Source organism: Aphelocoma coerulescens, chromosome 14 (genome assembly GCF_041296385.1).
Source record: "Aphelocoma coerulescens isolate FSJ_1873_10779 chromosome 14, UR_Acoe_1.0, whole genome shotgun sequence".
In the NCBI taxonomy this organism is placed as follows: Eukaryota; Metazoa; Chordata; class Aves; order Passeriformes; family Corvidae; genus Aphelocoma; species Aphelocoma coerulescens.
In genome coordinates this window covers 11,859,888-11,873,727 of record NC_091028.1, presented here as the reverse complement: position 1 = coordinate 11,873,727, position 13,840 = coordinate 11,859,888, and the positions used below count along the sequence as shown (strand labels likewise).

The window sequence follows — 13,840 nt, the reverse complement described above, 5'->3', positions numbered from 1 at the left end:
TGCATACTAAGACCTGTCTTCTGTACATGGTTGCTGGGTGCATGGTTTATAGAGAGGCGGTTTAGCAGAAACTCCTGTGCTTTCTGCTCTGTTGGCACTTAGTGAATCTTCCTTCCTGCTGCTCCTTGGTGCAGAAATTCATCTTTGGCTTGTTACTATGAAGAATGTTTGCATGTATCCAAAGATTTTCAGACTCCTTAGAGACCTGCTGCTACTTTTGATGGGAAGTTCTTACAGATGATAAGACAGAGCAGCTGCGGTTGACCACTCACAGGTTACAGTTTGTTTTCTTGAGGTCAAGATGGTGGAGTATTGTTCCAAAAACTACTGAAAATTGGCGTGCAGTGGCTGTAAACACACAGGTTCCAAGCCTTTGAGATTTAAATTTGCAGAAGACTCACAGAATGTTGTCCATCTCTTTCAACTGCAGATCCTTAGGACAAAAATTATGTGTAATTTTTTCTTAATACATGAAAAATACGTGGATTTTAAAGACATGAAAGGGCTCTGAGTAAGCATATAATCATTAAATATTCCCAGTGTACAAGGTTTAATGTGCACAACATTGAATACACCAAAGAATAATGCCATAATTATAGCTGCTGTAATAATTATGTTTTATTGTGGCTTCCTTACTTTTTATTCCACAGTTGGCATAAGCTTTTAAGCAGATGCCTTGGGTTTGCCCTTTGCAGCTTATAGGCAGATCACTGCTGTGTTGATTCTGCAGTCAGTCAGCTATTCAGCAATCTCATTTTTCTTTTACTGTTTTGGCAGAGATGAAAAGCAAAGTTTTTAACCTTCCACTTTTCTGGTACTTATTTAACTGTTGGAAGCCAACTTTAAAGCTTAAATAGGAGTACAAGCGTATCCTCACGGCAACACATTATTTTTCTTCCCAGAGTTCTTGAAGCAACTGACTGAAGAATGAGATGCAGGCAGTGTGAAGACACAAATGAAGGACTAGAGTAAAATGTAATTTGAGTGGTGTCTTTTTTAATTAACAATGGTTTAGACTCTGCAACACAAACCTTCCAACAGAAACTTGCCTGTAGATATGTTACAGATTTCCTGGTACAGATAGAATATCTGTAGAATATCTATAGATATATCCTGAGGAATAGAGAGTATCTGTAGATATATTCTATAAATATAATGTGTAGCTTATTACAGTCTCTCTCTACATATACTTCTGTATAGCCCTTCTACAGATGTAGAATATATAGAGGTATATTCAATACTTATATAGAATTTATACTCTGGAATCAGAAGTTTGAACCTGTAGCCAGGCATGAAAAAAAGTTATGTAAATGTGAAATTCAGTTCTGCATCTTTGTGCTCTGAGGTGCTGGGAGCACTGGAATTTGTGATGAAAATATAATTATCCACAGGACACATTGCAGAAATGGAGAAATGACAGGGGTCCTTACAAAGGTGCCTCCTAAAACACCTGACAAAGGTGCCTCCTAAAACACCTGACACTTGTGTGGTATTGATTGTTCTGTTTGCCCACACCTGCTTCTGGTTTCTTCCTGCAAGATCTTTTGGAATCCATGGGACAAAATTAACCCCACTGAGAAGCAGGCACCAATAGAAGTTCCCAAAATCTTTGTGGGAATCAGATGCTGGATTAGAGGAAGGCCCAAAGAGGTCCCTCCCTGCGGGAAGGGGTTCAGCTGAGCTGAGCTGAGTCCATCAGCTTCTGTTATCTCCAAACGAGCTGCAGGTGCTGCCACTTGCTCAGCCAGGGCAGGTGAGGAACTCAGGGCTCCAAAGGTTTGGGGTGGCTGCTGGAGACAAGATTGAAGGCAGAGTTTCTGGCTTTTCAGGATATTTTGTGGCTGGAGGCAGCAAAGGAGCAAAATGTGGCTGTGAGGTCAGTGTTAAAGAAAGTAAAGGTCCTGTTTGAATTTATTTTGTCTTATTTTGGTGATGGTGTGAAGATTTAAGGGTGTAAGATGCAACTTGTGAGAGAAAAGACATCAATTCTGCTACTCAAGATTTGTCTCCTGAGGGTCAGGTGCTGCTTGGATGTGCAGGCTGTGTTTGTGTGGCTGCAACCCAGGGCAGTGGAGCAGCTGCTTGGTGTTCAAACTGCACCAGTTTCCCCTGTCAGGTAATTCTAGTTGAACAACAGACATGCAGAGTTTTACATTTGTTGGTTGTGAGTTAAATGGTTGCAGAAAATAATGAGAATGTGGAATTACAGTTGTGCTTCAGCCAATTTTTTATGACCTTCCCTTTTTTTTAAAATAAGCTCCTGGTTGAAAGGAGTCCCAAGGACCTGTTTTAAATCTACATTAAGCGGATGAAATATGGCTTGAAGCAATACAGCATGGAAATGCAGAGTTTTGGGGGTTGCTCATCCATCTTCACAGGTCATCTTAACATCATCCTTTACATTTTGCTGCTGGCTGCCAGAAGTGGGTGCACGGGCAGTTTGTCCCAAGGCTGGGACATGAAACGCAGCCTGAGCTGTGCATGCACAGAGCCCCTGCTGTGTCCCAGGCTGGAAGTGTGTGCTGCAGGAAAGCGTGATGGGTGGAAGAACAGGATTTCAGGGGGCTCAGTAACTCTAATAAACCTCCAGCTGCTCTCTGCGGGAAGAGGAGAATTGTGTTATCTCAGAAAATGCTTTATATTAATGTTGTTCTTGCTATAGAGATTACCAACAAATAATATTTTGATACATCCTTGAGGCATCAGAGATTCAGCTTCTGAGTGACAATAGAAACATAGGAAAAAACTTTTCTTATGAAAGTGTTGGATTTTGGTGATGAGTTTTTGTCTCCAGTGCTGTTGGAATGAGGAGATTCTTTAAAGTGAGACAGTCCCTGTGTTGCTTTAGGAGGGAAAACTCCTAAAAGTGCAGTGGTGTTGGTACTGCCTCTGCTCTTGAGAGGTAACTCATGTTCTCTTCTCAAATATTCCTTTTCAGCTGCCACTCTGCACTGAAGAGTAAAGAAAGAGGGAGGAAAAGGAACACGTTACATTTGTGACCTTTTGGGTGAAGTCATCTAAACTGAGCGGGCTGGAGTTATTTGTAGAGCAATATTGTTAGGTCTTAAAGCTTGATTCTGGCATGATAACAAACCCTACCTTTGTGTAGACACTACTGGCTCATTTGTGGCACCAGGGAACAGAATTTAAAGTATCTACTTCAAAAACCTGAGCTGTTGAATGAGCTGAAGGAGGAACTTCAGTGCTTGAGTTGACAGAGGAATCAATCAAGAGGCAGCTCTGACACCTCTCCCGAGATGTATCTGTGTGTTTTAGTGGGATGTGTGCCCTCTCTCCTGCTCATTCTCATACACAAGCACTCAATTAGACACGAGCTGTGCCATGGCTCCCTTTTTCCCTGCAGTCTCTCTGACTTTGCAGAGTGTGTGGAGCTGAAGTGTAGGCTTGTATGGATTGAGGAACTGTGAGCCTGCACGTCTGTGGAATGCAGTTCTGAATTTTAGCTTTAAATTACAATCCCTGGGTACCTGTTTGACTTCTTTTCTGGGTTGAATATTAACCACTTGAACAATGTGCTTTTACTTCCTTGAAAGAAGGGAACTCTGTGAACTTATTTGTGCCCTTTGTATAGAGATCCTTATCAAGAAATGAGACTTAAGAACTACAAACCTGCAAGAGGCTGTCTTTCAGTTCCTTTGTTATTATTAATTTTGCAGGACTTGTTACATATGGTCATTTTTCTGATTGTTTTGCGTGATTGAAGAAGGGCTGCAGTATAGCCAAATATGTATTTTATCTCTTAGTTATTGGGTGAAGATTATATGGGAGAAAATAGGACATTTACCTCCCTGTCCTGCATGACTTATTCCTTGTCTCCTATTTGTTACCTCTGTTTTCAAGACTTCATTCTGAAGTTTGTGTATTGTTATTATTGGCCTCATGGCTCTGGCTTCCATAAAACACTAATTTTTCCCTTTTTTGTATCATATTTTCATCTTAGGAGGCAAGAGGCTTATTTTCCTGTTTCCTTTAGCAAGGTAGCCAGCAGGATTTATTTGAGCATTGTTTCTATTTTCCATCTTTCGATTTCAGTAACAACAGGATTAAAAACTTGGAAGTTAAAAACGTAGACGTCTGTCTAATTAAAAGAATTGGCTGTCAGGGCTGTATTTTTTCCTCATTAGCATTCTGTTCATTCTGTTTTCTTTCCCTATCTCCCTGTTCCCTACACACTCAGCTTGTAATAAAAGTTGGTTCTTGAATGTAAAGAGCGTGTTAATGCACCTGGGAAAAACATGTACAGGAAGGAATTGGATTTGTTTCTATCTAACCTGGGTAAGATAGACTGGAATGTTCCAGTGTTTATCTTTCCAGTAATAATCAAAGGCTCCTTCCAACGCTCATAAGGATTATTTAAGAAGAAAATTAAGTAAAATGTATTTATTTGTTTGTTTTCAACAGAAAAACAATCTCCTATTTTAAGTTTATACCCCTGCAGCCAAGTGATAAGGGCATTTTAATGTTTTCCTGCATCTATCTTTCTATTTTTATGTGTGGCAGGATTAGGGGAGAGCTGATGCTGCCGCTGCGTAAATGTGAGCAAGCAGAGATCCTCATTACGGGGCAAAGTGGATAAAAAGAGTCAGTAACTGAAGGTGATGGAACTGTTGTGTCTACTGGCCATTAACTGGGTAATAGAACCTCTCCTCCAGATGAGGGGAATCGCAGGGAGCAGCATTTTGCTGCGTTGCAGGAGCAAATCCCCAAAACCTCTGCAGCAGGAATGTCTGCAAGTACAGAGATAAATACGTGGAGACAGATTGCAGCAGAGACTTTGGGGGCATCAGAGGTTTTCTGTTCTGGTCCAGCTCTTATGTGGAATTACTTGCACTGGCAGGGTGTGGAGTACTCTGTTCCTAGCCACAGGAATACAAGCTGGGCTGGCATCATGTGTGTCTCTTCCCCAGGATTTGTGAGTTCTTTTGCCACAGAACTCAGCCGAGTGTTTCTTCGGCACTGGGAATAAAAATGCTCTGCAAAGCCTCTGTTAGCCATAAAGTAAAAGATACTACACTGTATCTCCTGACACTTCAGGGTTTCCTTGGCGTGCTCGATGGGCACAGTGTTTATGGATCATGCAGCAAATGCAAACAAGACAGGGCTGGGGATGCAGCCTCTCTATTGGTCTTCATTAGAGGGAACGTGTGGTGCTTAAAGCTTCAGTATTGGGAGGGAGTTGGAGTTCTTCACTTTTTATTTTACCTCTGGGACCATTTCTAAAGTAGAAGTTGCTGTCATTCCACTGGAGGACTGGCCAGATTTACTGCAGGAGCTTTGGCCTCCTGACTTCCTCAAGCTTTCCAGCCAGAAGCCCTGAATATATTTCATTGCTCTAGGGCAAGGAAATTTGTGTCATTAGACTCAGAAGTCAAATATGCAGTAAGTCATACAAAAACACCTGTGTCTTGATTTCGAGTAATTTAAAAATCAGTGGAGTTGAGAGGGTACCTGTGTGCCAAGATTTGCCAACAGCACTCACGTTGAAAGCATAAAAATCTGTATGGTCCTTTAATCATGTGTCATTTACACCTGAGCTGGCCACTGAAGTGTTCTTGATGAGTTGGAGACAAGGGCTGAACAGCGTTTCAAGCAGGACATACAAAAGGATCCCAGAAAAAGAGCTTTACTTCGGAATAAAAGCCTAAAGACTAAAGCCTCTGTTCTCTGGCACTCTATTTTTAAAAGATGCTGATGCTCACATTGAAGTTTCACAGATTTTGCCATAGGTAGTGCTACTTTGCCTGGGACTGGGATCATCAAATGCTTAGGTGCAGCTTTAGTTCTTTTTATCTTCTCAGTTTCTTACATAAACCTTGTCATAAACTTGCTTTCCACCTTTTAAAATTCTGTAGCTTTGCTGCACAACAGTTTTGTGTATATTTGGCTCATTAATTGGAAGGAAGTATTTCTCCTTTTATTTCTGAAAAATTTTCCACCAGTATTTTTTTGACTAGTAATGTACCCCTAACTTAAAAGATAAAGTGCTGTTGTTAGACCAATATTTTCCAGTAGTTTACTGTGCTGTTTCACACACTATTGACAGAAAATCATGTTTGGGCAGAAACCACAACAGAAAATGCTGCTGCCGTGATGTTACACAGTTTTCATTCCACAGTTTCCAGTGTTTGGCTTCGTATGTTTGTTCAGCATTTGGTTGAATGAATCCTGTGCCTGTTCATTATAGAAATAAGGAGTTTCTGCTTCCTTTTAAATTTCTGCTTATTTCTTCTCTTTAACCAGTGGTTTTTATGTTGTCACAAACTTTAAGTGCTTGGAAATGTTTGCAGAATGGGCATTAAAAGGACACTAAAGCAAGTAAATCTGTGATTGACTGGCTTGAAGTTTGTACTGCTGAATCACTGTCAGTAATAACCAGGATTTTGGGGAGTCTGTGTTTGTCACTGAGTGCATCTGTACCCAGTACAAGGGGATTATGCTGAAGGAAGTTGTGCAATTCCATGAGTTACTGGAATTCCGGTGTTTGGGAAGCAGCGCTGTGTTTAGCTCAGGAGATGTTAACAGCAGCTGAACCTCAGTGCTTTGCCTGAAGTTGTAACCAAATGCCTGATAGTCAGACTGAAATGCAAGGGCAAGTAAAGAGTATTAAGGTTTAGCACTTACATAATCTTCTCATCTTTTGAGTGCCAGAGGTATTAACTATTTAAGCCTCTAGACAAATTATTTTATGTAAAGAGAAACATATACGTGTGTTATCTTTTTTCTCTTGGCAAAACACACAGACTGAAAGGCTGAATAACTCACCCAAGGTGACATAACCCAACCTGGGTGTACCTGGCTCCAGGGCCTGTGCTCAATTTCTGCTGCACAGCAGTAGTGTGTGAGTAGAAATGACCCCACAAAATCCTTATGTTGATGTAGACTGCAAACCTAAGGCACTGTGTAATAGCCCCATATGATGAATCTGCAGCAGTAACACAAATGCTGGTCTTGGCAACCTGCAGTGCTGTACATAGATAGTGTTTGCTGTTGTATCGATCCGTGCCTCTAAATCTTTAATTATCTTTCATAGTAAAACCTGTCTAAATAAATTGCTGTAGTGCTGCTGCTCTTTGGCAGTAGCAGAGGTTGATGCTTGGGTCAGTGGCCACTTTTTACCATATCCTTTCTCTTTGTTTAAAGATTGGTACCATTCAAAGGAAGGGTAATAGATCTAAAATCTAATGGGCTACCAGACTGTTAGTCCTGAGGTACAAGAGTCCCTACTACAAGTTATGTCTTGTACAGTTTTTCCTGTCCCTTGGAGTGTTTATTATCACCTGAAGGAGCTGAGTGGCCAGGTTGGTGCTGTTCCTCTTGCTTGTAGAGCAAGTGTGGTGCACCTGGGTATTTATTTTGCTGTTTTTAAGCTGGAGATACAGTTTTATGGCACTAAAAGGAAACCAAAGCCTTTGGGTCATACAATAAGAAGTAGGCCACTGCAGGTACTGGCCTCTTAAGGTCTTCCACCTGTGGGTTTCATCTTCAGAGATGAAAATCAGCTGCCATTAGGTTTGCTGGTTACAGACAGCAGCTGTCACTGCTCTGTGTACTCTGGATATCAGTTTTAAATATATTCATGTGCGTGTATTTTGCTGCTGAAGGACTTTTTTCATCTGAGAAAACTGAGCAAAAACACTGACCTGTCCAAGATTTGGTATTTTATTTCCAAATGGTGTGGCTATTTCAGTTGCTGTGATACAGATTTCTGAGTCCTTGAGACTACATGTTCTCATACCTAGCTGTGCCAAATCTTATTCTCAGCTACACCTGTGTGAAAATGGAGATGGTTTTGAATGAGATATGTGTGAAATCAGGAATTAAAAAGGCAGAAATGGCACTGGGGCAGATTCAGGAACATTAATAAAGGAAAGTTGGGAGCATTTAAGTAGGCACAGTTGTGGCATGTCTAAATATGTGTTAAATATGCTGTTAAGAGGTTGAAGTTTCCTTTGTCATTGTCGCATGATCAATTATCCCTTCAGGGCATGGCCCTGTGACAGGGCCGTGCTGCTGCTAATTTGTTTTATAGTTAGTGCAGTTCACAGCCATGGCTTATGTACTCAGAATAAAAACAAATGTGTCTCAGTGAAGTAATGGTATGAATATACAATATTCAACAGGAAACCCTTCCACACTTCACCACAAAGCACTAGAGCACATACCATTATGCTGACATGTTTTATCAGAAATGAAGATACAATTTAATAACACAAGTTTTCCTTCCACAGTGGAGGAAAGGGGAACAAATCAGTGTTTAAAAACACCCACAGCACCCTGAATAATCAATTCAGGAGAACTATCATAAAGTGAAGCAATATTCATGTCTGTCTCTGAAAATTGAACTATAAAATCCCAAATGATTACAAATAGTCTTTGTGCTTGCTGTCAGTGAAGTCAGCCAGCTGTGTAGATCAACAGCCTATGGTACTTTTTAACTGCAATGTTTTGTTTAAATAACCCATTTGTATTAAAAAAAAAATTTCCATGATTCTTCCTCCCCGTGGCTGCCAGCAATGTCCATAGCAACAGCTGGTGAGTGCACAAGTGGAGTTCAGTGTGTTGATTATACCATAAACTGGAGAGGGAAGAAAAATAGACACCCTGCTTACAAATACCTGGAATGCTGTAAGAGTTTTATAAGAAGAGGAGGCTGAAGAAAATTGACTTATTTTATTCTGAGTCTTTGCTTTCTGTTATTGACTGAGATGTGTATTTTGTCTTGAAAGCCTGGGGTTGTTTTGTTGTTTTTTTTTTTTTTTCTATTAGCTTGAGAAATGCTGCTGCTGGCATAGCACAACCAGCCACGCCTCAGTGTGGTTCAGCAAGATAAAGCCCAGGAGCTGGGACTTAAGCACCTTCAAGTTCTTATATCAGCTGCACTAACTCTTGCTGCTTAAAATGTAATAATATTTTTTTAAAAACCACAAACAAAACCAAAGGAGCAAAGTTGTGTGATGATAATTAAGCTGCATTAAGTAAGAATTGAAGCTGCTGAAAACCTGGGGAGAAAAAAAAGTTTTAACATAAATAGTGCATTTAGGAATATTATTCCTTAGTTTGTTGCTCTAATTCCTTGCCTCTGGATTGGCAGATTGTAAACATCTCTCTCGTGATCAATTATATAGTGATTATCCTGGGTTTTGTTTTGTGGGGTTTTTAGTCTCTAGCTAAGTAATTGCTTGATATGGGCATGATTTAAAAATATACATTTGGGATAATTCATCTGAGCATCTTTTCTGGGAGCTTCTATCTCCAAAGACCAAAAATAAGCTTTCTGAGGGCGAGCTGCTAAGATTTTCATAACAAGACTCAATATTTGGCAATTCTGCTTAAATCTGAGATACTTTTTTGTAGCAGTCCTGTATGTACATGAAGATGCTTGTGATGAGTTGGGTGGTTTTTTTTGTTTGTTTTGAGTGTTCTCCTGCACATCACATTCTCTGGATGATTCTTTGGATCAGATGGGTGGCAGAGGAGGGGAGTGGATGGCTGTGATACTGTTTTGGTGCTGTTTGGATTCTTCTTGACTTATCCACACATTTAAATCTAATAGCCAGGACTGAGTGGAGGCCATGCTGGGTGAGAAACACGGCTATTTCTTAGATTTCCCAGTGACACTGCTGTTTGCACAACCCCTTGCAAGGTTTGCCTGTTGCTCAGTCACTTATTCTTTCTTAAATACAGTGTTTTGAGCTTGTTCACTGAACTGCAAACCTCAGTCTTGGGGAGAGGCTTGACCAGGTCTCTTGCATTTGTAATTCTGATTTTGTCTTTCGGAGTCTTTGGGACTTTATCAGCAGATTTAGTAAGTGAAATCTATATTCAGCCAACAAACACCGATGAAAACATTAAGCCAGGCCAAAGACAGACCCTGTGGGTTTCTACCTGATCTCACTTTCCAGTCAGGTAGAGGATCACTGATGATTTGTCAAGTGCAGTTTTCTGTCCACTTGCTTTACACAGAACAGATTTAGTGTATTGTGTTGATGAAGAAGCACAGGGATTGATGCCTGCAGCCTTATTAACCCAAGACCTTGCAAGCCCCAAAACCAGAGAATAGAGAAGCCAAGCATAAAACATGGAAATTCTGCAGTTGCTCTCAGCTCCTCCTGGAAATACATCTGCTAAACCCATCAAGAGCTGGTTGTCCTTCACTTCATGGTAGTGTTTGTCCTCTGCCATTAGGACTGTCTTGGTTATTCTTGTGTGACCCTGGGATACTTTCATGACTAGAAATCCCAGTCACTTCCCAGAAACACACACTGTGCCCTGACATAGTTGGAGAAGCAGTGTATGAACTGCCCTGGTTGTAAACTCAGTGTAGTTGTACTTAATATTCAGTGCCTGTGTAAGTATAAAATTTTTATTAATAGATGGTTGATTTGCAGTAACAGTGTACCTGGAACCTGAGTAATATCCCATGAAACTGCCATCCAACCACAACTCCTGGTGCTCTGTCCCTGTGGAGGTGCTACTCTAGCACATACACAAATATTTTTCCCTGTGATTGAGTCCTGAGAAACACAGGCTGTTTGTGGGAGACACGTATTTAAATAATTTTAATTAATAATTCCCCCTCAGCATTGGGAGACACGAGGGTGGTGAAGTGCTGGCTGGGTTAAGCCGTGCGTGCCCAGGGATCCGCTGGAACAGCTGTGTGTGCAACTGCAGCAGATCCCTGCTTCTCCAAGAGGGGAAGCCCATGGGGGAGCTCTTGCAGTAATTATTCTGTTATTACTCCATAATCACTCCCTTTTCTGTCAGCATCACTGTTCCTCTGTGGTGTCTGGGTCACGGGGAGATCAGGCCTTGCTGTGTAGTGGTGGACAAAAGTTTTTGAAAGGGGAACAGAGGCTCTCCAGTTAAAAATATCTGGTATAGAGGGATTGATAATCGTATTAGCTGGAGGTAATATTGGAAAAGAGGCTTTATGAAGGCCTTTGTACTAAAATATTGCATGCTGGCTCAGGAGCAGATGGTGACTTCTGAAAGAGAGCCTAATCAGGTTACCCCGATTTTCATTTTATGTTTTTATATCCCAGTATTATCTACTTTTTGTGTAATCTGGTAGACTAATAACATAACAAATATCTAACTTTGGGGAATTATCTACTTGTAGAGTAGATTTTGGTATTTTCACATAAAAACATTATTAATCTAAATCCACCTATTTGAGATACTGAAGGGTTCATTCGCAGCATTAACTCCAAAACCCTTCTCTTAAAGGCCATAAGAATGGCCCTTTTGAAAAATTGTCTTCACTTTTAAAATTCTGATTCATGTTCCATTGATTTTAACAGAAGAATTCCCATAAGCTCTAGATCAAGCTCAGAGATTATTTGCAGCAGAGTTTATAGTATTTGGACAACTTGAAAAGGTGCAATTAAAAATTGTAGTCTGTACGGAGTCATAGAATAGTTTGGGTTGGAAGGGACCATAAAGATGATCTATTTCCTGTGCCAAGGGCAGGAATGCTTTACTTTAGACCAGGTATCCAAGTGCTCAATTCTGGCTGCAGTGAGTGGAAGTGAGGAAACCCCAGGAGGTGCTGTTCTATGTTCTGATGTTTAGAATAATGGGCTGTATGATCTGTGTCCATCACTGCTGCCTTTTCCCATCCCCTCAGTCCACAACCTTTAATTAAACAGCATCTCTTAAGAACAATTTGTCATCAAAGGCCCCCCTCACCTTTGCTTTGAGATCAGTCTGGTTCTGTTTCCATTTGCTTTTGTGGTGCCACTGAGGTGCTTTTGGGCAGGATAACCCTGGATCCACTGTTACAACCACCTCCCACTGCCAGCCCTGGCCACTGCTGTTCCCTACAGGCTTCTGCTGAGCTCCAGAGAAACCCAACCATTCTTCTGTTAACATGTGTGCTTTAAAATGCTCCTTTCCTACACTTATGAAATCCCAGAGGATCAGTCTGCTTAGTTTGCTTGCTGGTTGCTCCTGTCTTGAAAATGTTAGATTGAGTTAAGTTCGATAGTGCTTCAAAAAAAGCAGTATTTATATTTTTCATGAGTCCTGCGCTGGGTATGAATTACTGACAGGTCCACTCCATCTGCTGCAGTCATCTTCATCAAATGTGCTGCTAAACTGAGCACCCAGGAATCAGATTTTCCTTGGAACACCAGAGTGGTGCTGTCAGAATTTAAAAGTTATATCAGACAATGAAAACAAACAATAAGCCCAGGAAAACACATTCAGCCAATTTTCAGAGTCTCTGTGCAGCTGTTGTGCAGAAAGTGGTTGCAACCCTGGTAAGGGCTGGGCCCTGGAGTTTCAGAGGGTTTAGAAATGTTGGCATTAATGAGTCCTGAAAATGTGACTGATTGATTGATTTTCCTGATGCACGAGGCTCATGCGTGATCTAAATAAAACTCCAGAGCCTGGGAGGGCTCCTGGCTGGCTCCGTACCTGCCTGCACTTAATGAACCCAGGACGTTCCATTTTTCACAGAACTATTAAGATATCAATAACTCATTTGGGGAGTTTTAATCTAACTTTGACCATGTAATTGATGACCCCTAAGAGCTGCCTTCAGGAGTTGTATTATCTTCTAACTCTTTTTTAAATACAAATTAATATCAAACTTTTATGCTTATGTAGATTAGTTTCTAAAATTTACTTACTTTTCACTCACAAATGTTAAATTTTGCTCACACTCCAGTAAAAATTTGTATTATAATGAAAATCCCCACTTCATTTTCAACAATTTCCTTAGTAAATACATTTTCATTTCCTTCGGTCTTGATTATTATACAATGAGTTTAATGGTTTAAGTCTCAAAATTTTCAGCCAATTTAATGCAGATAATAACAGTGTCCACCACAGCAGTATTCAAGGATTGCCTTTAAAACTCTGGGTGCAGTTGTACCTGGAATCAAAGCAGCGTGAAATATATTTCAGTATTTTCAAAGAATCTTTCTAGTGCTGCTTTCTTTAGAATTGAAATAGGAGTGTAAATGTAATTGTCTTGTAATATTCAATTATTAGCACTGCAGTGGAATTTTATCTTTATTTGCTCTATCAAATGTCTTATTAATTGTATTTTATATCCCCACTCTGTAAATCTATCACAGTTTCTTTGATTAATTTTCTAAATCAATTAAACTGGTACAGCCTCATTGAATAAAACAAAAAAAAAACCCATACTGGGATATTTTTTTTTAAGTAGCTTTTATAATAAAAATTGCCAAGGAAGATGTTGTAGACAGGATCTTTAGGTGATGTGTGATGACTGATTTCAGAGCTGAACATTTAGCTTCATTTTTCAGCAGGTTTTTTTTATTATTGTCTGGAGCAGAAGTCTGAGGAGCAGCAGAGGGAGCTGGGGGGGCTCAGCCTGGAGAAGAGGAGGCTCAGGGGGACCTTTTTTGTTCTCTGCAATTCCCGAACAGGACAAGAAGAAATGACCTAAAGTTGCACCAGGGAAGATTTAGGTTGGATACTAGGGAAAATTTCTTCACCAAAAGGATTCTCAAGCACTGGCAGTCTCCATCCCTGGAGGGATTTAAAAGCCGTGAGGATGTGGCACTTGAGGACATGGGTCAGCAGTGACCATGGCAGTGCTGCGGGAATGGTTGGACTCCAAGATCTTAAAGATCTTTTCCAGCCTAAATGGTTCTCTGATTCCATGATAGCTTTACAGAAGTTCAGGTTTCTTTGTATCCACATCAGAAAATTAAAGTGTTATAAGTGAAATGTCTGGCTTTGAACGCGGCTGTGTTCTCACTGTAATTTCTTATGCCCTCCCTATGTATAAAAACCACTATGCTGCACTAGGAATGTGTGATTTACACTGTTCCTTTGAACGCTT

The 13,840-nt window shown here is 40.5% G+C and overlaps 1 protein-coding gene across 3 annotated transcripts in view; it reads left to right on the top strand.

Moving 5' to 3' along the window:
- SDK1 (sidekick cell adhesion molecule 1) overlaps nt 1–13,840 on the top strand; it is a 387,842-nt gene that overhangs the window by 166,737 nt on the left and 207,265 nt on the right. The window contains exon 1 of one of the 3 annotated variants that reach the window (XM_069030220.1): nt 1,896–2,116. The exons of the other annotated variants lie outside the window; for them this stretch is intronic. Within the exon in view, the coding sequence (XP_068886321.1) occupies nt 1,959–2,116 (158 nt within the window). The 5' untranslated portion in view covers nt 1,896–1,958. Of the gene's footprint in view, nt 1–1,895; nt 2,117–13,840 lie in introns of those variants that run through there. 3 annotated transcript variants of the gene reach the window in all.